The 23,114-nt window shown below is 40.0% G+C and overlaps 1 protein-coding gene across 3 annotated transcripts in view; it reads left to right on the top strand.

Annotated features, from left to right (window-relative positions):
- ABCB11 (ATP binding cassette subfamily B member 11) overlaps window positions 1-23,114 on the top strand; it is an 82,318-nt gene that overhangs the window by 46,132 nt on the left and 13,072 nt on the right. For all 3 annotated transcript variants that reach the window (XM_060151454.1, XM_060151456.1, XM_060151455.1), the window contains exons 17-21: window positions 2,559-2,661; window positions 14,817-14,981; window positions 20,198-20,302; window positions 20,390-20,551; window positions 22,775-22,978. In XM_060151454.1, coding sequence (XP_060007437.1) covers window positions 2,559-2,661; window positions 14,817-14,981; window positions 20,198-20,302; window positions 20,390-20,551; window positions 22,775-22,978 — 739 coding nt within the window. The remainder of the gene's footprint in view (window positions 1-2,558; window positions 2,662-14,816; window positions 14,982-20,197; window positions 20,303-20,389; window positions 20,552-22,774; window positions 22,979-23,114) is intronic.

Raw genomic sequence — 23,114 nt, forward strand, 5'->3', positions numbered from 1 at the left:
ACCTCCTGCAGAGAAAGATTTATAAGTTTGAGTAAGAAGGTCTGTTAAAAATATCTTATTGTGTTTGCTGACAGATCGTTTTTTTAAGATGACTCATTAGAATGTTCATTTGTATCATATTTCCTTGGCTTCAGTCCTTCTGATGCCTAAGTCTCTCTTTAGTAATGTATTTTAGGTTCAAGAGCAATTTCATGGATGACAGTAATTTCCTAAATAATAATGTTGACAGAGAGAACATATATTCCCAAATTAGCTGTTTTTATTTTTGGTGGGAAGTGGCACTCAGCTTCTGAGGAAGGGAGGGGCAGATGTTGTAGTTTCTGAAAAGGGGTGTGATAGAATTCTAATGCTGGTGTTTATGGCAGACCAGAGGGGGCAGGTCAGGCCCCTGTCTCACACCCTTACTGCCCATGGTCTCACTGGGACAGCTTATGCTAGACAGGTGGAATGGTGGGCAACAGGGAATGAGAGAAAGAGAGATTTAAGAAATATAAGATGAAGTAGTAGAAATTTGAGGGAACGAGGATCAAGGTCTTCCATGCTCAGAACTGGGCTGTAGGCAGCTATATTTTGATGCCCTCTTCTTCTGCACATACTCCTACCTTGGCTTCTACTGCTCTGAGTTTCTATTTAGGCCCATAACCTTAAGTCTCAGCCCTGTCATGCACTCTGCTCTCTCTAGCTGACACATACCTATTTCTCATACTTTTGGGAGATGACCTCTCAACCTTAGTTAACCTAACTTAAAGAGATGACTCTATTGCTGCAGAGTTTCAGGCCAAGTGGGAGGGGATTGGGGTGTCCCGGAGGCCGGTGTGGTAGCAGGGAATCGGGGTGAGGTGTGGTTTCATGCCTGATCACAGTGAGACTTGGCAATAGTTTGAGCAAGAGCAAGGAAGATGGAGGACTTGACATAAATGCACCTGTTGAACCTGGTGACTAAGGGGACGGCGATGCCATCAACAGAACATGGGAACAAATTAGAGTCATGCAGTTGATGCGTTGCTGCCTTCTCAAGAAGGCTAGATGAGCATCAATAATAGGCAGGCACCACCTTGGTATTTGTTTTAGTCTAACTTCACCTGCATACAGATGACAGAGAGAGACTTATGAATAGCTCCATCTAGATCACACTACCACAGCCGATGCAGGTCTCCTCATCTCTAAATCATTCTCTTTACGCAGTGCTTCTTCAGATTAAGTGCTTTGATAGTGTAACTTCTGTCCTCTCAAGTCTTCAGGATTGCCTCTATCACTTAGACTCTATTTGTAAATGGCTGAAAACCTAAGCCAACCTGGTTTAACCTTTAAAGGGAAAGAATAAGTTAACATAACTCAATAAATAGTCCAAGGAGGCTTTGGCATCAAGCAAGGCTGGGGCTTCGATGATTTGTCCAAGATACATACGGTTTCTTTCTCTTTCCTTCTCTGCTCTACTTATTTTTCAGTATTCATTTTTCAGGAAGCTTCTTTCCTTGACATAATTGCCAACAGCTTCCAGTGTCACATACTTTCAGTTTAATCTAGAGGAGAGTAGGAGTCTCCTTCCCAGAAATCTCAGGGAAAAAACAAAACAATTTGAATCAATTACTTCCTGTATCTGCTCTATACTAAGTATATATAACTAGTAACTCTGTCTCCATGCTTCTCTTTATACTGTTCTGTCAATCAGCAATGCTCTTCCCTCCAGCCTACAGATACCCAGAACCTACTTTAACCACCTCCTCTGTGAAACTTTTTATGGTAACACCTGACATACATTCCTTTTTCCTTTAAATTTCCATACTGTTTATTTAAATCTGCCTTATAGCACTTACCACATTCTCCCTTACATCAGGGTTGGATGCATGCACTGCTCTTCTATAAAGCCCCTTAGGGAGAAGTCTCTAATTGACCAGTCTTTGTATCCCCCAAAGCACCTGGCACTGGTTTGCATGTTGTAGGTGCACGGTAAGCTTCTGTCGAGTGAATGAATGAACACACCAAGTTAAATTATATTTCAATAAGAGATTTGTTAACTGAATCCATCCCTATGGGCAGTATATAGCCTGGAGAAAACCTCACTAGTGGCCCTCTTTCCTCCTACTGGTCCATTTGTATCCAGGTGGCATTATGCTAAAGCAAATATCAGGGTGAAAGAGAAAGAGAGAGAGGGAGAGAAGGAGAGATAACAAAACTACAGCCTACAAACAGAAGGGAGGTAACAGTGATGGACCATTGCCATTATAGCAATTAGTAGAACCATGTGGGTTTGGAGTGGATTTGAGTCTTGGACCTTTTTTTGGTGGACTAGTGGAACAACTTTGCCCCCCTTCTCTTTCTCCCTCCTCGGTTATACTCTGAATCAGGGTCTAGCCTGCTGTCCACAGCAACTGATTAGCTTTGCCTTAAGAATAGCTCTATCAAACTTTATCAGGAAGCTCCTTTATCTGGTTACCATGTAACCTAGCAAACATTTCTGTTCATTTGACACAAGTGATGTAAACTCGGAACCAGCTGAGTCCTGTTCCAACCTGCCCATAATTTATAGGCTAATTCATCTTTCTGTTTACTTACAGAGCTTCCATCCGGCAACGGTCCAAGTCTCAGCTTTCTTACCTGGGACCTGAACCTCCATTAGCACTTGTAGATCATAAGTCTACTTATGAAGAGGACAGAAAGGTCAGGTACCGATCGCTCATGGGGGGATGGAAGAAGTCTCCCCTGGAGACTACTGTATGCCCTTTAAGCGAAGATGAATTTTCAAGGCCTTTATCTAGTATTATTTCACTAAGTCAAACTAAATGGGAGACTCCATTAAGACCTGATGGAAACTCTAAATTTTACATAATGTTTTACATGATATTTTAAAAGAAACACAAATTAATTAAATACTTTTAAGAATACATGGTAACTAAAACTGAGCTATTAAGGCTTAATTGATAGTTCTTAGATGAACTATTCTAATAAACACAAACAAATTACAGGTACTTAGCAGATTATTTGATTATGTAGGTATCCTTTAAAAATTTTTAAGGATATCTGAAAACTATTTTTGTAAAATTTTAAATCTCCTTCTTAAATTATAGTAACCTTGGCAAAAGTGTTTGACAACATAAATGTTTGATATACAAGTTATCACAAATTTTAAATTAATGGGGACTGATTAGGTTTTATGGGCATTTGTTCAGTTCATACAATTTTATAATAATTGTTTAAGAGTGCATTTAAAATTAACACTATTAATTTTAACATCATTCAAAACAACATAAAAATGAAAGAGATAGGAGAAGAATCAACACATATAACAATATTAAATTTTTTTCATCAGGATGTCTATTGCTGTGGTGGGTACAGTCTAACTTTCACATAAGGTGACCATCCCTCCTCCTCAAATCCTTGCTTAATCACTGAACTTCATTCTTCAGCCCTGATACTCCCATTTTCGATCCCCCATTACTCTTCATTTGAATCTTTTCATGGCAGTTTTCTTATTGAGGCTTATTTCAGGTCATGTTGTCTTATCCTGTTACTAAATTATAAGCTTCTTAAAGTTGGTGACTATATATTATTTATGATTGTATCAACTTGGGTACTTTGCCTTGCCCTGAGAATAGCTCTGTCAAACCTAACCGGAAGGTCCTTTATTTGGTAACCATGTGACCTAGCAAACATTTCTGTTTATTTGACACTTACGTAAACCTAGAATCTGTTGAGTCCCGTTCCAACCTGCCCATGATCTACAGACTCTTTGATCTTTCTGTTTAGTTACAGAGCTGCACGTAGTAGGACATCAAGGGATTTTAAAACTAGGATGAAAAATTAAATTTTTATAGTAAAATAAAGTCCAAACCACAAGATATATAAAGAAAATAAGTCAGAGAATATTTTAATTACAAGCACATCCATTGTACATGATGTAATTTTAAATTGTCTTTAAAGAATTTCAGTATGAGAATCCATTTTGGGAGTAATTATAAACACTGATTCACAATGCCAAATTTGGAATAAAGTACTACTTAACAATCTATAACTATGATGGAAGGATTATTAAGGCTCTCTTTTGGCTTTAATATATTGATAATAAATAGATAGAGGTCTCAGTATCTAATAGAGTTGGTTTAAATAAATTTCATAGGAGAACACCTTGTCTCAGGAGCAGAAGGATGAATCCAGTGAGAGAAAATGTTTAGCAAGCATGGTTGCTTACTGCATCTTGCAATTAAGGACTCAGCACCTCTTCTAGTTCTAGAAACAGGTTCTTCATTTATGTCCATGATGCTGCCACTCATAACTACAAGATGCATTATGTAAGGAGTTTAATAAGCTTCAAGGGAGAAGGAACTAAACACTGCCCTGATATTTCAAACATAGCATAACATTGAATCGTATTCAATTTTTAAAAATAAATATATTTATTTATTTTTGGCTGCATTTGGTCTTTTTTTTTAAAACATCTTTATTAGAGTATCATTGCTTTAAAATGGTGCATTAGTTTCTGCTTTATAACAAAGTGAATCAGTAATACATATACATATGTCCCCATATTTCTTCCCTCTTGCATCTCCCTCCCTCCCACCCTCCCTATCCCACCCCTCTAGGTGGTCACAAAGCACCGAGCTGATCTCCCTCTGCCATGCGGCTGCTTCCCACTAGCTATCTATTTTACATTCGGTAGTGTATATATGTCCATGCCACTCTCTCATTTTGTCCCAGCTTACCCTTCCCCCTCCCTGTATCCTCAAGTCCATTCTCTAGTAGGTCTGCATCTTAATTCCTGTCTTGCCCCTAGGTTCTTTTGATCTGTTTTTTTTTTTTTTTAGGTACGCGGGCCTCTCACTGCTGTGGCCTCTCCGTTGTGGAGCACAGGCTCCGGACGCGCAGGCTCAGCGGCCATGGCTCACGGGCCCAGACGCGCCGCGGCATGTGGATCTTCCCGGACCAGGGCACGAACCCGTGTCCCCTGCATTGGCAGGCGGACTCTCACCACTGCGCCACCAGGGAAGCCCCTGACCATTTCTTTTCTTTTTTTTAGATTCCATATATATGTGTTAGCATACGGTATTTATTTTTCTCTTTCTCACTTACTTCACTCTGTATTACAATCTCTAGGTCCATCCACCTTACTACAAGTAACTCAGTTTCATTCCTTTTTATGGCTGAGTAATATTCCATTGTATATATGTGCCACATCTTCTTTATCCATTCATCTGTCTATGGACACTTAAGTTCCTTCCATGTCCTGGCTATTGTAAATAGAGCTGCAATGAAAATTTTGCTACATGACTCTTTTTGAATTCTGCTTTTCTCAGGGTATATGCCCAGTAGTGGGATAGCTGGGTCATATAGTAGTTCTATTTTTAGTTTTTTAAGGAACCTCCATACTGTTCTCCATAGTGGCTGTATCAATTTACATTCCCACCAACAGTGCAAGAGGGTTCCCTTTTCTCCACACCCTCTCTAGCATTTACTGTTTGTAGATATTTTGATGATGGCCATTCTGACCTGTGTGAGATGATATCTCACTGTAGTTTTGATTTGCATTTCTCTCATGATTAATGATGTTGAGCATTCTTTCATGTGTTTGTTGGAAATCTGTATATCTTCTTTGGAGAAATATCTATTTAGATCTTCTGCCCATTTTTGGATTGGGTTGTTTGTTTTTTTGATACTGAGCTGCATGAGCTGCCTGTATATTTTGGAGATTAATCCTTTGTCAGTTGCTTCATTTGCAAATATTTTCTCCCATTCTGAGGGTTGTCTTTTCATCTTGTTAATGGTTTTCTTTGCTCTGCAAAAGCTTTGAAGTTTCATTAGGTCCCATTTGTTTATTTTTGTTTTTATTTCCATTTCTCTAGGAGGTGGGTCAAAAAGGATCTTGCTGTGATTTATGTCATAGAGTGTTCTGCCTATGTTTTCCTCTAAGAGTTTGATAGTGTCTGGCCTTACATTTAGGTCTTTAATCCATTTTGAGTTTATTTTTGTGTATGGTGTTAGGGAATGTTCTAATTTCATTCTTTTACATGTAGCTGTCTCGTTTTCCCAGCACCACTTATTGAAGAGGCTGTCTTTTCTCCACTGTATATTCTTGCCTCCTGTATCAAAGATAAGGTGACCATATGTGTGTAGGTTTATCTCTGGGCTTTCTATCCTGTTGCATTGATCTATATTTCTGTTTTTGTGCCAGTACCATACTGTCTTGATTACTGTAGCTTTGCAGTATACTCTGAAATCAGGGAGCATGATTCCTCCAGCTCTGTTTTTCTTTCTCAAGATTGCTTTGGCTATTTGGGGTGTTTTGTGTTTCCATACAAATTGTGAAATTTTTTGTTCTAGTTCTGTGAAAAATGCCAGTGATAGTTTGATAGGTATTGCATTGAATCTGTAGATTGCTTTGGGTAGTAGAGTCATTTTCACATTGTTGATTCTTCCAATCCAAGAACATGGTATATCTTTCCATCTATTTTTACCATCTTTAATTTCTTTAATCAGTGTCTTATCATTTTCTGCATACAGGTCTTTTTTGTCTCCTTAGGTAGGTTTATTCCTAGATATTTTATTCTCTTTGTTGCAGTGGTAAATGGGAGTGTTTCCTTAATTTCTCTTTCAGAATTTTCATCATTAGTGTATAGGAATGCAAGAAATTTCTGTGCATTAATTTTGTATCCTGCTACTTTACCAACTTCATTGATTAGCTCTAGTAGTTTTCTGGTAGCATCTTTAGGATTCTTTATGTATAGTATCACATCATCGGCAAACAGTGACAGCTTTACTTCTTCTTTTCCGATTTGGATTCCTTTTATTTCTTTTTCTTCTCTAATTGATTTGGCTAAAACTTCCAAAACTATGTTGAATAAGAGTGGTGAGAGTGGGCAACCTTGTCTTGTTCCTGATGTTAGTGGAAATGTTTTCAGGTTTTCACCATTGAGGACGATGTTGGCTAAGGGTTTGTCATATATGACCTTTATTATGTTGAGGAAAGTTCCCTCTATGCCTACTTTCTGCAGGGTTTTTATCATAAATGGGTGTTGAATTTTGTCGAAAGTTTTCTCTGCATCTATTGAGCAACATGTATCACGTTGATTGATTTGCGTATATTGAACAATCCTTGCATTCCTGGAATGAACCCCACTTGATCATGGTGTATGATCCTTTTAATGTGCTGTTGGATTCTGTTTGCTAGTATTTTGTTGAGGATTTTTGCATCTATGTTCATCAGTGATATTGGCCTGTAGTTTTCTTTCTTTGTGACCTCTTTGTCTGGTTTTGGTATCAGGATGATGGTGGCCTCGTAGAATGAGTTTGGGAGTTTTCCTCCCTCTGCTATATTTTGGAAGAGTTTGAGAAGGATAGGTGTTAGCTCTTCTCTAAATGTTTGATAGAATTCACTTGTGAAGCCACCTGGTCCTGGGCTTTTGTTTGTTGGAAGATTTTTAATCACAGTTTCAATTTCAGTGCTTGTGATTGGTCTGTTCATATTTTCTATTTCTTCCTGGTTCAGTCTCAGACGGTTGTGCATTTCTAAGAATTTGTCCATTTCTTCCAGGTTGTCCATTTTATTGGCATAGAGTTGCTTGTAGTAATCTATCATGATCCTTTGTATTTCTGCAGCGTCGGTTTCCTTTTTCATGTCTAATTCTATTGATTTGAATATTCTCCCTTTTTTCTTGATGAGTCTGGCTAATGGTTTATCAATTTTGTTTATCTTCTCAAAGAACCAGCTTTTAATTTTATTGATCTTTGCTATTGTTTCCTTAATTTCTTCTTCATTTTTTTCTGATCTCATCTTTATGATTTCTTTCCTTCTTCTAACTTTGGAGTTTTTTTGTTCTTCTTTCTCTAATTGCTTTAGGTGTAAGCTTAGGTTGTTTATTTGAGATGTTTCTTGTTTCTTAAGGTAGGATTGTATTGCTATAAACTTCCCTCTTAGAACTGCTTTTGCTGCATCCCACAGGTTTTGGGTCATCATGTTTTCATTATCATTTGTTTCTAGGTATTTTTTGATTTCTTCTTTGATTTCTTCAGTGATGTCTTGGTTATTAAGGTGTGTGTTATTTAGCCTCCATGTGTTTGTATTTCTTACAGATTTTTTCTTGTAATTGATATCTAGCCTCATAGCGTTGTGGTCAGAAAAGATACTTGATACGATTTCAATTTTCTTAAATTTACCAAGGCTTGACTTGTGACCCAAGATACAATCTGTCTTGGAGAATGTTCCATGAGCACTTGAGAAGAATGTGTATTCTGTTGTTTTGGGTTGGAATGTCCTATATATATCAATTAAGTTCATCATTTTTAATACATCATTTAAAGCTTGTGTTTCCTTATTTATTTTCATTTTGGATGATCTGTCCATTGGTGAAAGTGGGGTGTTAAAGTCCCCTACTATGATTGTGTTACTGTTGATTTCCCCTTTTATGACTGTTAGTATTTGTCTTATGTATTGAGATGCTCCTATGTTGGGTGCATAAATATTTACAATTGTTATAACTTCTTGGATCGATCCCTTGATGATTATATAGTGTCCTTCTTTGTTTCTTATAATAGTCTTTATTTTAAAGTCTATTTTTTCTGCTGTGAGAATTGCTACTCTAGCTTTCTTTTGATTTCCATTTGCATGGAATATCTTTCTCCATACCCTCACTTTCAGTCTGTATGTGTGCCTAGGTCTGAAGTGGTTCACTTGCAGACAGCGTATATACAGTTCTTGTTTTTGTATCCATTCAGCCAATCTATGTCTTTTCGTTGGAGCATTTAATCCATTTACAGTTAAGGTAATTATCGATATGTATGTTCCTATTCCCATTTTCTTAATTGTTTTGGGTTTGTTATTGTAGGTCTTTTCCTTGTCTTGTGTTTCCTGCCTAGAGAAGTTCCTTTAGCATTTGTTGTAAAGCTGGTTTGGTGGTGCTGAGTTCTCTTAGCTTTTGCTTTTCTGTAAAGGTTTTAATTTCTCCATCAAATCTGAATGAGATCCTTGCTGGGTAGAGTAATCTTGGTTTAGGTTTTTCTCCTTCATCACTTTAAATATGTCCTGCCACTCCCTTCTGGTTTGTAGGGTTTCTGCTGAAAGATCAGCTGTTCACCTTATGGGGATTCCCTTGTGTGTTATTTGTTGTTTTTCCCTTGTTGCTTTTAATATTTGTTACTCGTATTTAATTTTTCATAGTTTGATTAATATATGTCTTTGCATGTTTCTCCTTGCATTTATCCTGTATGGGACTCTCTGTGCTTCCTGGACTTGATTAACTATTTCCTTTCCCATATTAGGGAAGTTTTCAACTCTAATCTCTTCAAATATTTTCTCAGCCCCTTTCTTTTTCTCTTCTTCTTCTGGGACCCCTGTAATTCGAATGTTGGTGCACTTAGTGTTGTCCCAGAGGTCTCTGAGACTGTCCTCAGTTCTTTTCATTCTTTTCTCTTTATTCTGCTCTGCAGTAGTTATTTCCACTATTTTATCTTCCAGGTCACTTATCCATTCTTCTATCTCAGTTATTCTGCTATTGATCCCATCTAGAGTATTTTTAATTTCATTTATTGTGTTGTTCATCGTTGTTTGTTTCATCTTTAGTTCTTCTAGGTCCTTGTTAAATGTTTCTTGCATTTTGTCCATTCTATTTCCAAGATTTTGGATCATCTTTGCTATCATTATTCTGAATTCTTTTCAGGTAGACTGCCTATTTCCTCTTCATTTCTTAGGTCTGGTGGCGTTTTGCCTTGCTCCTTCATCCGCTGTGTGTTTCTCTGTCTTCTCATTTTGCTTAACTTACTGTGTTTGGGTTCACCTTTTCGCAGGCTGCATGTTTGTAGTTCCCGTTGTTTTTGGTGTCTGTCCCCAGTGGCTAAGGTTGGTTCAGTGGGTTGTGTAGGCTTCTTGGTGGAGCGGACTAGTGCCTATGTTCTGGTGGATGAGGCTGGATCTTCTCTTTCTGGTGGGCAGGTCCACGTCTGGTGGTGTGTTTTGGGGTGTCTGTGGCCTTATTATGGTTTTAGGCAGCCTCTGTGCTAATGGGTGGGGTTGTGTTCCTGTCTTGCTAGTTGTTTGGCATAGGGTGTCCAGCACTGTAGCTTGCTGGTCATTGAGTGGAGCTGGGTCTTGTCGTTGAGATGGAGATCTCTGGGAGATTTTCGCCATTTGATATTACATGGAACTGGGAGGTCTCTTGTGGACCAGTGTCCTGAACTTGGCTCTCCCACCTCAGAGGCACAGCCCTGACGCCTGGCTGGAGCACCAAGACCCTTTCCTCCACATGGCTCAGAATAAAGGGAGAAGAAAAAGAAAGAAAGAAGAAGATAAAATAAAATAAAGTAAAGTAAGATAAAGTTATTAAAATAAAAAATAATTATTAAGAAAAAAAATTTTTAAGTGATTAAAAAAAAAATCGGACAGACAGAACCCTAGGACAAATGGTAAAAGCAAAGCTATAAAGACAAAATCACACACAGAAGCATACACATACACACTCACAAAAAGAGAAAAAGGTAAAAAATTTATATATATATTGTTGCTCCCAAAGTCCACCTCCTCAATATGGGATGATTCGTTGTCTATTCATGTATTCCACAGATGGAGGGTACATCAAGTTGATTGTGGAGATTTAATCTGCTGCCCCTGAGGCTGCTGGGAGAAATTTCCCTTTCTCTTCTTTGTTCGCACAGCTCCCAGGATTCAGCTTTGGATTTGGCCCCCCCTCTGTGTGTAGGTCGCCAGAGGGCGTCTGTTCTTCGCTCAGACAGGACGAGGTTAAAGGAGCAGCTGATTTGGGGGCTCTAGGTCACTCAGGCCGGGGGGAGGGAGGGGCACGGATGCGGGGCGAGCCTGCAGCAGCAGAGGCCGGCATGACGTTGCACCAGCCTGAGGTGCGCTGTGCGTTCTCCCGGGGAAGTTGTCCCTGGATCACGGGACCCTGTCAGTGGCGGGCTGCACAGGCTCCTTGGAAGGGGAGGTGTGGAGAGTGACCTGTGCTCGCACACAGGCTTCTTGGTGGCGGCAGCAGCAGCCTTAGCGTCTCATGCCTGTCTCTGGGGTCCACGCTGATAGCTGTGGCTCGCGCCAGTCTCTGGAGCTCCTTTAAGCAGCACTCTTAATCCCCTCTTCTTGCGCACCAGGAGACAAAGAGGCAAGAAAAAGTCTCTTGCCTCTTAGGCAGGTCCAGACTTCTCCCCAGACTACCTCCCGGCTAGCAGTGGCGCACTAGCCCCTTCAGGCTGTGTTTACGCAGCCAACCCCAGTCCTCTCCCGGCGCTGCGACCGAAGCCCGAGCCTCAGCTCCCAGCCCCGCCCGCCCGGGCTGGTGAGTGCCAGTCGGCACCAATCCTCTGTGCGGGAATCTCACCGCTTTGCCCTCCACACCCCTGTTGCTGTGCTTTCCTCCACGGCTCCGAAGCTTCTTCCCCGCTCCGCCACCCGCAGTCTGCTGTCCCTGCTTCTTGGTCATAGTTACCATTTCCTATCATCATATCTTAAAGTCGTTATCGAGGCAGGAGACCCCTATGGATTGGCATGACAAAGTCAATGTAACAAAGTATAGAAATCGGGACATAAGATTTAAGTAGGAAGTTATATTTTCACCTGACCTACACAAGGAGATGGAAGGAAGGAAGCTGGAAAAAGCTCATTGTCTAGCATTGTACCATCTACATTGTAAGTGAGTGATCAGTGTTTTTTAAATAAATGTTTTGTTGCATGTATGCGCCACGGGCATAAAAGCTTCATTCATTCTTTCATCCAATAAACACTGATTGCACACCTATCACGTTCCAGGTATTGTGTTAGGGATGCAAAGATGAACAAGAGCCACTGTCCTTCTCCCTGCACTGGAGCTGCTAGCAGGATCCTTCATGACATATGATAAATAAATGAGCACTGTGCAACTTGACATTGACACAATAGAGGCAGGAACCCTGCAGTGAGGAGGCATATATAAACTTTTATAATTGTATCTCTCTGTGAGTTACTGGTTTGCTATATATATATATATATATATATATATAAAATCTTTAGCTTTTTAGCTTTTTTTAGATGAGTAAATTCGTCTTTAGCTTTGCAAAATCCCTGAGGTAAAAACCCTTCTGTACATAGTGACTTTAATTTTCTTTTATTCTTCTACTGTCTTTTAGCAATATTAAATAAAAGTCAATCAAAAGTCAATTACTCAGGGACAGATTTCCTAGTTTTTGCATCATTCAGTCTTAATAGCCTCATCTTTTGGGGGGTTGGGGCATAGTTTCCTTTAAAGTCAAATTTTTAATGAAAGGGGAAAAAAGAAAATTATTCAAATTAATTAAATTTTGCTTCCTGTTAGCCTATCTTGGAATGTTAACTACTGGACCAAAGGTACTTCATACTGCTTTTAGATGTCTTTGGTTTTGTTGTTAAGGTTTAGGGATACTTTCAGATATCAGAAGACCAGGGAGATTTGTATCATGTCAGACTGTGGGTGGACCATCCTGTGGGACAGTGGTTCCAGGAAATATTGGAGTTTAATATCCCTAGATGGTATAGCACAGCTGACACTTTCAAAACGTTCAAACATAGCACCCCAAACATTTAGTTCTGGAAGGAGTTTTGGAGATTGTGTACTGCTGAGGACCTCAAAAAATGGGCTTTGTCATCAGAATTACCTGAGGAGTATTTTTTAAAACACAAATTCACACTTAGGCTTCCTAAAATAGAATTTCTGTTGATGGGACCCAGGTGTCTGTAATTTTAATCTTCGACCCACATGAGTCTGGTAAGCATCCAGAACTGGACACCAACCACTGTTTAGAACTGTAAAGGGTTTGATATTTTGCTCTATTGCAAGCTATAGCCTGACCCAATTTCATGGATGCTGGCAGAATACACAAGAGCTCTGCGTCGGAGACAAACGACCTTTTACTCAGAGCACAAGCAGGAGCCAGAGTAGAGCATTTGCACTAGTTCCCCAGCCCAACCCCACTTCCCGTTAAGTTGATGCAAAGAGAGCCAGATGATACCAGCAAATGAACGGGGAGAGGAATCCTGGGCTTGAGGAACCTGATGTTTTTATAATGGGCAATAAGCACATCTGTCCTTTTCTTGGGATGGAGACACTACCTCTGTCCTCCAAGGCTATTTGCTGTACAAATATCCTTGAAGAGATAGCCTGAACAAAGGAAGTCAATGCCTCTTTTCACAAGATGTGCAGAATCATGAGAGACCCATAGAGAACTGTCTTCCCCATGCAACTTTCCTTTTGAGGAGGAGGTAACTGAACCTCAGAGAGTTAAAGAACTCAGTGATATATTCCATTAGTGGCCATATGAGGCTCATCCAAGAACCCCATTCTTTCTACACCTGTTTCCCTCATGCTTTCCCAGCCACCTGTCTTCCTCTCTGCATTGATTTCCTAGAGTTTAGTAAGATGTCAGAGATGAAATCATTGAAGGATTTGCTGCATGAGTGAGTAGTAATGACAAGTGCAACTGTTGAGGGCAGGCCAAGAGAGAACTTGAGACGGAGGCATTGACAAATCTATCACCAGCTGAGCTGCCTTCGTCCATCCTATTTGGCTTGCAACTAGAATGAGAGGGACACCAGCCTTTTATTTCAATTGACTTGGTAATGTAGACTTTGACTTTGGAAGCAAAAGGATAGTATTTGAAGTTCCTTGCTGTCTTCTGTTCCTGGCATTCAGCTCCCTAAGGGGTAAATGCGTATTAATGAAAGAGAGCACTAATAGTTTTGTAGTCAATTTGCTGTAGACATTTTTAGTATATTTTAATAGAAAAAGTAAAAAATAAACCAATACAGATCTATATACGTCACCTAAAAGCCTTTCTCAAACAAAGTGGGCAATAAATTTAACAGATTATTGAATAATGGGCCTAAAGACCAAGCACTGAACAATATCTATAACAAGGAAAAATGATGGTAAAAAGATGATGTTCTGAATATATTTGCCTTTAAGAGGATAAAAATTTGCTAGCTCTGACACTTTAATGGCAACTAAAGAAATTGGAGGGGCTTCCCTGGTGGCGCAGTGGTTGAGAGTCCGCCTGCCGATGCAGGAGACACGGGTTCATGTCCTGGTCCGGGAAGATCCCACATGCCGCGGAGCAGCTGGGCCCATGAGCCATGGCCGCTGAGCCTGCGCGTCCGCAGCCTGTGTCCGCAACGGGAGAGGCCACAACAGTGAGAGGCCTGCGTACCGAAAAAAAAAAAAAAAAAAGAAAGAAATTGGAATAGGGAAATTTTGAAATAGTTTTTACTCCTTGTGAAGAAAACGCAGAATTTAGAAATCCAAATTGATTACCATTTACTTCTGGGCATTAATTAAGGAAAACCTTAGAGAAAACATGCAATTGATAACCATCGACACCACTTAATACATTTTTTAAATTATTTTGCCTTGTTTAGATACACTGGCCTGCCTTAGAGCTTTAGCCAGTTACAAGATTTTAGAGCTTTGACATTTATGAAGGACATATCTTGAAAATTTCACAAGTCCTCAAATATGTAAATACCACTATAGCACAAAAACTTTTTAAAATTGGGGGGTTATTTTTCTTACAGATCCAATATATTTATTACTCCCCAAGAGTTAATACCTATGCAATTGTGAAATGAGAACTACGAGCTCACCTTCAGATGAGCAGACACTCTAAGATCGATCCCGTCCAAGTCACAGCATGGTGGCAAGCAATTCAGAAAGATTTTTCACAAAATAACGAATCACTTCGTCTCATAGATCTTTAACACCACTCATAACCAATCAAACCATGACTCAAATCTGTGAATGCCAAAGGGTCTGCTGTATAACAAAAGAGGATATGCAGAAATTTAGATGATTAATGTAACTCCCTCTTCCCTCAAGGACAAGAACATTCCTGTGGAAGAAGAAATTGAACCTGCCCCAGTTAGGAGGATTCTGAAAGTTAATGCTCCAGAATGGCCCTACATGCTGGTAGGGGCTGTGGGCGCAGCTGTCAATGGGACAGTCACACCCTTCTATGCCTTCTTCTTCAGCCAGATTCTTGGGGTAAGCAAACAGCTGGACCAGCTTTATTCTCCTCCTACCTTTGGTTTGTCTATCAGTGGATATTGTCGTTTTTGATAGGTTGGCTCTTTGTTGTAATGGACTTAGCTCTTTTTTATTTTTAAGCTTTTTTTTAGCTCTTTTTTCTCATCTCTAAAGGATTAAAAATGTCTCGAGTCTCCATCACACAGGAGGCAAGAAGGTGAAGCGGTATTTCATTTGGGCTGGCAGCACCCTCCAACAGGCATCGTGTCTGTAAAAAAAACAGCACTATGGCTGCAAATTTAGTGTCAAAAGAGGGCAGTTTACCTATATGCAAACCAAATCAGAATGCAAAGCAGGTTGGTTGAATAATACAAAAGGATTGGGGGGCCATTTTGATCTTGTTGAACAGCTGAGGTACAAAGTTTGACTTGTAATGGCAGGTGTTCATGCATGTTGTATTATGCTCTTCTCTTCCGCTGGTTGCACCATTGAAATGGGGAGGTGGGGAGAAAACAGGAAAAGGAAGAGAGAAGTAAAATAAGGCATGGATAAAGGATAAGCTTATTTCAGTTTCTCACCTCCTAGGAGTTTTGATATTCTCCATCTGACTTCATTGTTATAATACAATAATAATAACGACTACAAACAATAATTAGGCGCTATCTAAGAACTTGGTATACAATAGTTCACTAAACTTTTCTAATAACCACCTGTGGTAGGTATCCTTATTGTTCCCATTTGACAAAGGAGCAAACCAAGGCGTAAAGAACTTAGGGGAGTGAGTGGTGGATCTGGGATTTAAATCCAGGCAGTGTGACTGCAGAGCCAAGTTCCAATAAAACCTTATCATTGCAAAATTAGTTCTCAATAATGCTATCACATTTTCTTAGTTGAAATTTACACACACACAAATCCTGTGAGATCAACAAGGCGGCAAACCTAGAATCTAGAGAACTGTAACAACTTGTTCAAGGTGACACAGGGTCACATTGGGTGATGGGACCAGGACTAGCACCAGCTTTTCTGAAGGATTTGTGAGAGTCCTAAGTTTTAGTTTCCTCCTCTGCTGTTCTTTCTCTCCTGCGGTCTCTCTGGCAGAGTTCCTGACCAGAAGTTAAGTCCCCTCAGGCATAAGGTGTATAGAAAGACTTGTATAGTCCACAAGCAAGATCAAATCAATCCTATAGGGATTCCCTGGTGGCACAGTGGTTGAGAGTCCGCCTGCCGATGCGGGGGACGTGGGTTCGTGCCCCGGTCCGGGAAGATCCCACATGCCGCGGAGCGGCTGGGCCCGTGAGCCATGGCCGCTGAGCCTGCGCGTCCGGAGCCTGTGCTCCGCAACGGGAGAGGCCACAACAGTGAGAGGCCCGCATACCGCAAAAAAAAAAAAAAAAAAAAAAAAAAAAAATCAATCCTATAGGGATGGCCTCAGCCACTGCTTCAATGTTCACACTGCCCCCTTGTGTTAAGTGAGGAAATCATCAGAAAGGTGGGAAATTGGAAACACAGGGGCCAACTCTGGTGAACTGAATTTCTGGTTATGCTGAAAATATTTTAATAATTAATTTATATTCATTAATATCTAGTAAATACCATACCCTAAACATAATAGAAATGTTCTTTTATTCACTCAATAGGTATTTGTTGGTTATCTCCCCTAGATTAGGGACTTGGGAACACAGTGTCAGTCAGGGTGCCTTCCCTACTGCAGTTTCCAGTCTATGAGGAAGACAGACATTAAACCAAAAAATCCACTCATCAGGGCTTCCCTGGTGGCGCAGTGGTTGGGAGTCCACCTGCCGATGCAGGGGATACAGGTTCGTGCCCCGGTCCGAGAAGATCCCACATGTCGCGGAGCGGCTGGGCCCATAAGCCGTGGCCACTGAGCCTGCGCATCCAGAGCCTGTGCTCTGCAACGGGAGAGCCCACAACAGTGAGAGGCCCGCGTACCGCAAAAAAAAAAAAAAAAAAAAAAAAATCCACTCATCATTCATCAAATATTTACGCATCACTTACTGTTTTCCAGACACTGTTGCTGGTATTAGGAGGAGCAAGAAAACCAGAGCCCTCCTGCTCTCATAAAGCTGACATTCTACCAGGGACAGGCTCTGGAAATGCATTCCACTGAGCAGTGATGCAGATGTAGAGCGTGTAGGGGGTGGCACTGAATCTGTTAAGACCCAAGACTATGCCCTAGATGTTCACTTTTAAAATAATTCCAGGATGCCAACTTCTTTGCTGATCATCTCTTTCTCTCTTATAAATGCAGAGTATGGAATGCATTCACTCAACTTCACCCAAACCCTGTGTATGAACTGCTTTGGGAAGAGTCCTGGGTTCCCTGCCAGGAGACTTTTTTTCTGCCCTGGGGTCACATCATGCCACTTCTCTGGGTCTCAGTTTCCTTAACTATCAAAGGAAGGATTGGCAAAGATGATCTGTAAGATAACTTCCAGCTCTAGTGGTCTGTGAAATGGCCAAGTCAGAAAAAATTTGATGATCCAGTTATAACCCCTGCCCTTGGTTATTGGTGGTGAGAATATTCTCTGTGTTTCTTCTGGTCACAACCAGAAAATCCTAGCCTGAGCAATTCAGCTTTTCACTTAAGGACCGAAGGATCAGAGTAGCAGGATCTAGTTGGTGAAATCCAAAATCTGCTCATCGTTAAGGCTCTCACAGGGTTATATTTGCTAAGAGGATAAAGCTTTACTATTTTTCTTCTTTGATAAAGAAGGTTGTTTTTGTGTGCCTCTTAGCATAATTATCACATATTCATCAGTGGGTTCATGATGCTTTCTTTCATCTCGTAGGGTATAATCATGAGTCAGATAATAGTCTGGTTTTAATTGCACTGTTTTCATTCTGACATATCTAAAGGGCACAATATTCACAGTTGGTACTGAGACCACAGTTTGGAACGAGGACCCAGCAAATGATTGGGCGTTAGGGACCTTGTTGCTAATCTAGCGAAGCCTCAATGTACACGTAAAGCGTAATTTCTCTGGTGCACTTTCCCTGGGTTTATTTGACTTGGAAAAGGTGCCAAGTGTTCCAAGCACTGCAGTTTGGACATAGCGTGCTGGGGAAAAGCATGAACGCTGGAGTCAGCCAGCCCTGGGCTTGCCGCAGGTCTCTGCTCTGTGCTGTCTGCATGCATCTGGGCAAGTGGTTTCCCCTTGATGAGTCTTAGCTTCCTTATCTATAATATAGGGCAAGAAAATCTACCTCACTGGGTTGTTTTAAGAATCCTAATTTAAGGAAATCCTCATTTAAGTTAAAGTAGGTTAAGTAACACATTTGCATCTGGTAAATAGCAAGAGTCTAGAGAATTCATTTTCTCCTTAAACAAACTTACCTTTACAAAATGATGTAGATGTGTGCTTGAACTACAGCTAGTCTAAAAACAGAAGAACCGGGGGATGGGCAGCCCTTCGGGTTGCATTTCAGTAAGAATGTACAAAGAACTCATGCAGTAGAATTTGTCAGCGGGGGTGGGGGTTGGGGGGGAGGTTACAGACAGCTGATGCCCAATCTTGAATTTAATATTAGCCAAACATTCTTTTTTAACCCTGAGAAGACGGGTAATATCAAGAGCCAAGAGAGCGTGCCCAGAAGAAAACCACTGCACTGGAATCTGGAAACCAGGCATTTCCTTATCTAATAATAACCACCAGCTAAATGAACTTGGACAAAGGACTCGATCTTGTGGGCTTTAGTTTCCCGTCTATAAAATAAGAGTTAAACTGGCTAACATGCCGTACGATAGTCCATGATTATAATAGGTGACCTTAGAGAGGAATGAGAATTGTGGCATCACCGTGTGGGGTTGGTGGGGATTTGTATAGTGATTTTTAAAACCAAACTGAAATATATCTTTAAGTCCTTGTGTTTGTAAAGTAAACTTACATGAGTTATTCCATGGTGGGGTGAATGACTGTGGCATCTTTTGAACCCACTTCATCCATTAAGAATGAATGTATTCTTTATTGCTAAGAACCATAACGGGCCCCAAAGCTCTGTCCTAGAAAGAGTACATCTCATTAGTTTAGAACCCCTCCCCCTACTTTGGAATTTGTGATCATTTCAACGGGTTACTTCTGCTTTACAAAGAAGGATTTGTTAATGGAGTAGTTTGCATTGTTTGCAGGAGATTTATTTGGCATATAGCAGGCATTCGGTAAATATTTGTTGAATAAATGGTTTCCTTTGAGCAGCTGCTTTCTGGCATTGTTCTAGTTACTCAAATTAATGCAGAGCAATAAGTAAGGATTTATTGTGCAGCTCTCTAATAAATAGCTTTTCTGAACTCTCACAGTTACCTCACTTAGTCTGAGTTAGGAGGGTTTTGATGCACCTAAGATCTATTTCACTGTAGGGGGCGATGTCATTAGAATATGCAGCTATTCTTTCCATTTTCTTATTGCAACAGCGTGGGTCCCAGTCAGTTACTTGAGCATGTGCCTGTAAGTTCAGAATATACTTATGAGTATAGTTTACCACTTATTATAGACTGAAAAAAAACCCCACTCATAATTTCCAGAGTTTTTTGAGGGGAATGTTTTCAGCTTCTGGTGATTTAGAAGCAACAATTTCAGCCTCTGATGGATGGAAGCTTTTCTGTCCTAAGACAATTCCAGTCAATGCCTTGGTAGCTAGTTGCTTTTTTGTGTGTGTGCCAGCTGCTTTTATAATGATGCTATTATTTGTATATATATAAGCAATCTATAAAACTAATAACAGGCGAGGCACCTGAGTGTGAAAGCCATCTTTATTATTGGGGAAAGACATAGGTCATATTACTCTGAGTTTTGTCCCAGAATAATATTCTCAGATTCTCAAGTAACTTCCCCACTTCTTTCCTTCCTCCTTTCCTTCTTCTTTTCTTCCTTCCTTTCTTTTTTTCCTTGCCTTATTATGTAAAGAATTTGAGGCATTTCATCATATTTTTCATCTGTATCAAAGAAAAGCCAATAAAATTGCCTACATCAGGCAAAGAAACGAGACAAAAATTCTGTCAGTCATAACCACTGGGCTTTGTTCAGCAGCCTTCCTTCCCCACAGAGAATTAAGTGCACATGTTCATAGTTAACTTTGGTTTAACACTAGTATGTTTAAAGTGAACTGGTTTTTAACCCAAAGCCTAAGAGAAATTTCTCTTAAACATATTTGAATTGATTTCTTTTGCTATTGTTTGTTAATACTAAAGTTACTTCCTTGCTTACTGTCTTGCAAAGATTTTTTCAATTCCTGATAAAGAAGAACAAAGGTCACAGATCCATGGTGTGTGCCTGTTTTTTGTAGCAATAGGCTGTGTATCTTTTTGCACTCAATTTCTGCAGGTAAGGAATTTTATTTTTCAGTAAGCGATTTAGTTATTTTCCCCCTTTTCCTGTTAAAATATCACTAAAGACTCCTTTATGTTTCAGGGATATGCTTTTGCTAAATCCGGGGAACTCCTCACAAAAAGGCTACGTAAATTGGGTTTCAGAGCAATGTTAGGGCAAGACATTGGCTGGTTTGATGACCTCAGAAATAGCCCTGGAGCACTGACAACAAGGCTTGCTACAGATGCTTCTCAAGTTCAAGGGGTAAGCCGTGGTGGAAACCAGGCACGCAGTAACTGGAGTAGACTTTCTTTCCTTTATGTATTCCAATAATCACGTAATTCCAATAACCACGTACATATTTCCTATAAAACAGGAACTCGAGGGAGGATACCCCAGAGCTACACTTTTGCCCATTTCCAAAGTTGACAAACAGCAGCTAAAGCATACTGTCTCCTAGGTAATGCCCAGAATCAGTGTTATGGCATGAATCAAAATCTGTCGGAGTTTTGCATTTCCTGAGTCTAGCAATTGAGAAGAACTTTCCCTCCTTTCTCAGATCGGTTTTTTTTTTAGGCCCAGAGGCTCAGATTCCACAAGACTTAATGGCACCCCCAGAGGGTGTGTGTGTGGAAAAAAGCCTCCTTCCACAGGGGCCTGGCTTGTAAGTTAGTCTTAGGAAAAGAAGCTGTTCTAAGCAGCCCAGCCGGGAACCTGAGGGAAAGACGGGAGATGATTGCTATCTAGAATCCTGACACGTTCCAAGGGCTGTCTTTTCTGACTAAGGGAGACTAAGCTGTGGTTTCTAAACCCCAGAACCTGTAGCCTTGTTCAGGAGATTTAAACATGTGTACAAGATGAGGCTACACCTTTATAAAACCAGGCATTTGGGTTAAAGGGATGAGAGTTCAGTTTGCCTCTCAACACCACTGCTCACTTTCCATGAAAATCAGAAAAAGAGGAAAAAGAAAAGTCATGGTTTGCCTGTGAGGCTCTTGGAAGAAAAAACTCACTGGATTGGTAGTGCTGTACTGTATATCTCGACTTCTACCAGTTCAACCAACAGTATGAACCATGATATGGAGAATTTCAAAGGAACATGGAATCCTCTTTAGAGGAAAATCCCTGTAAATTTTTCATTTTGATCATTCTACGCTTTTTCTATTGTATAAATAGAAAATGTGTTTCCCACAGTCATTGGGTCACACCGTACATATTATTTGTAATCTTTCTTTTTTCTCCTGAAACAATGTGATGTGAGCATATTTTGGTCCTTATATATCCTTCTACAATGAATTTTTAATGAATGCTTAATTCATCATTTTAATATATCATCATTTCTTAAAGAATTCCCCGTTTAGGTCCTCCCTCCCCACATAAGCAATTTATATCATTTTGCATCAAGCTTGTGGCATACCCTTGATTATATTTTTAGTTCTCAAAATATAATCACTGGATCAAAATGTATAATCATTTTGAAAGGCTTTAATATACATTGTCTTACTGCTTAAAGTTTTTACTAATTTTACTCTCAACATTTGAGTATTCTAGTGTCTAGTTCACCTTATTCTTGACCTTAGATTAAATAAATAAGCCATAATCTCATCTCTTCTATTTTTGTAATCTTCAATCTGCAAGGAGCTTTTATAGGTTATTCATTATCACTAGAATTAATCTCACGCTGACTGGTCTAGCTCTGATACCCATGAAATGAGATTAGTCAATACATGAGCTCCCAAGAAGGTGTGAATAAGATGTACTTTTATTAATCCAGCCTTCAAGTCCATTGTGGGGGGGCTCTTTAATTAAAAGACCCTCCCTTTTTAAAGCATAGAACTACCATATGATCAGTAATTCCACTCCTAGGTACATATCCAAAAGAGTTGAAAGCAGTGACCAAACAGATACTTATATACCCATATTCATAGCACCATTATTCATTATGGCCAAAAGGTGAAAACAACCCAAGTTTTCATCAACAGATCAATGGATAAACAAAATATGGTATATACACACAGTGGAATGTTATTCGGCTTTAAAATACATGAAATCCTGATACCTGCGGTAACATGGATGGATCTTGAAAATATTATGCTTGATAAAATAAGCTAGACACAGAGGGATAAATATTGTATGATTCCACTTACATGTGGTACCTAGAATCGGCAAAGTCGTAGAGATAGAAAATAGAATAGAGGTTAACAGGCGCTGGCTGGGGAGAGGGAGGAAGGGATGTTAAATTGAATGGGTATAGTTTTTGTTAGGAATGATGAAAAAGTTTTGGGAATAAATGTGATAGTTCCAATTTTGAAGGTATTTGATGCCATTGTCTTGTACATTTAGGAATGGCTAAAATGGTAAACATTGTTATGTCTATTTCATCAAAATAATTTTTTAAAACCTATCTGTTTGCTACAAAATAGCTTTTTCATGATATTTAGTTAGAGACTGTGTGTCTGAAATTGGTTGATCACGTTTGGTTTGCAGGCTGCCGGCTCTCAGATTGGGATGATGGTCAATTCCTTCACTAACATCACCGTGGCCATGATCATCGCCTTCTTCTTTAGCTGGAAGCTAAGCCTGGTCATAGTGTGCTTCTTCCCCTTCCTGGCTTTATCGGGAGCCATACAGACCAAAATGTTGATGGGATTTGCCACTCATGACAAGCAGGCTCTGGAGGTCGCAGGACAGGTAATCTCCCAGACCCACTTTTCAGACTGCTTATGGCTGAGTGGCTGTCAGACTGCTAAAAATGAGGGGTGCAAACAGACTTAAGGAAACTGTCAGCCTACAAACATTCATGGTTAGAAACTTCCCATTAGCCTTT

This window comes from Lagenorhynchus albirostris, chromosome 6, assembly GCF_949774975.1.
Source record: "Lagenorhynchus albirostris chromosome 6, mLagAlb1.1, whole genome shotgun sequence".
NCBI classification, from domain to species: Eukaryota; Metazoa; Chordata; class Mammalia; order Artiodactyla; family Delphinidae; genus Lagenorhynchus; species Lagenorhynchus albirostris.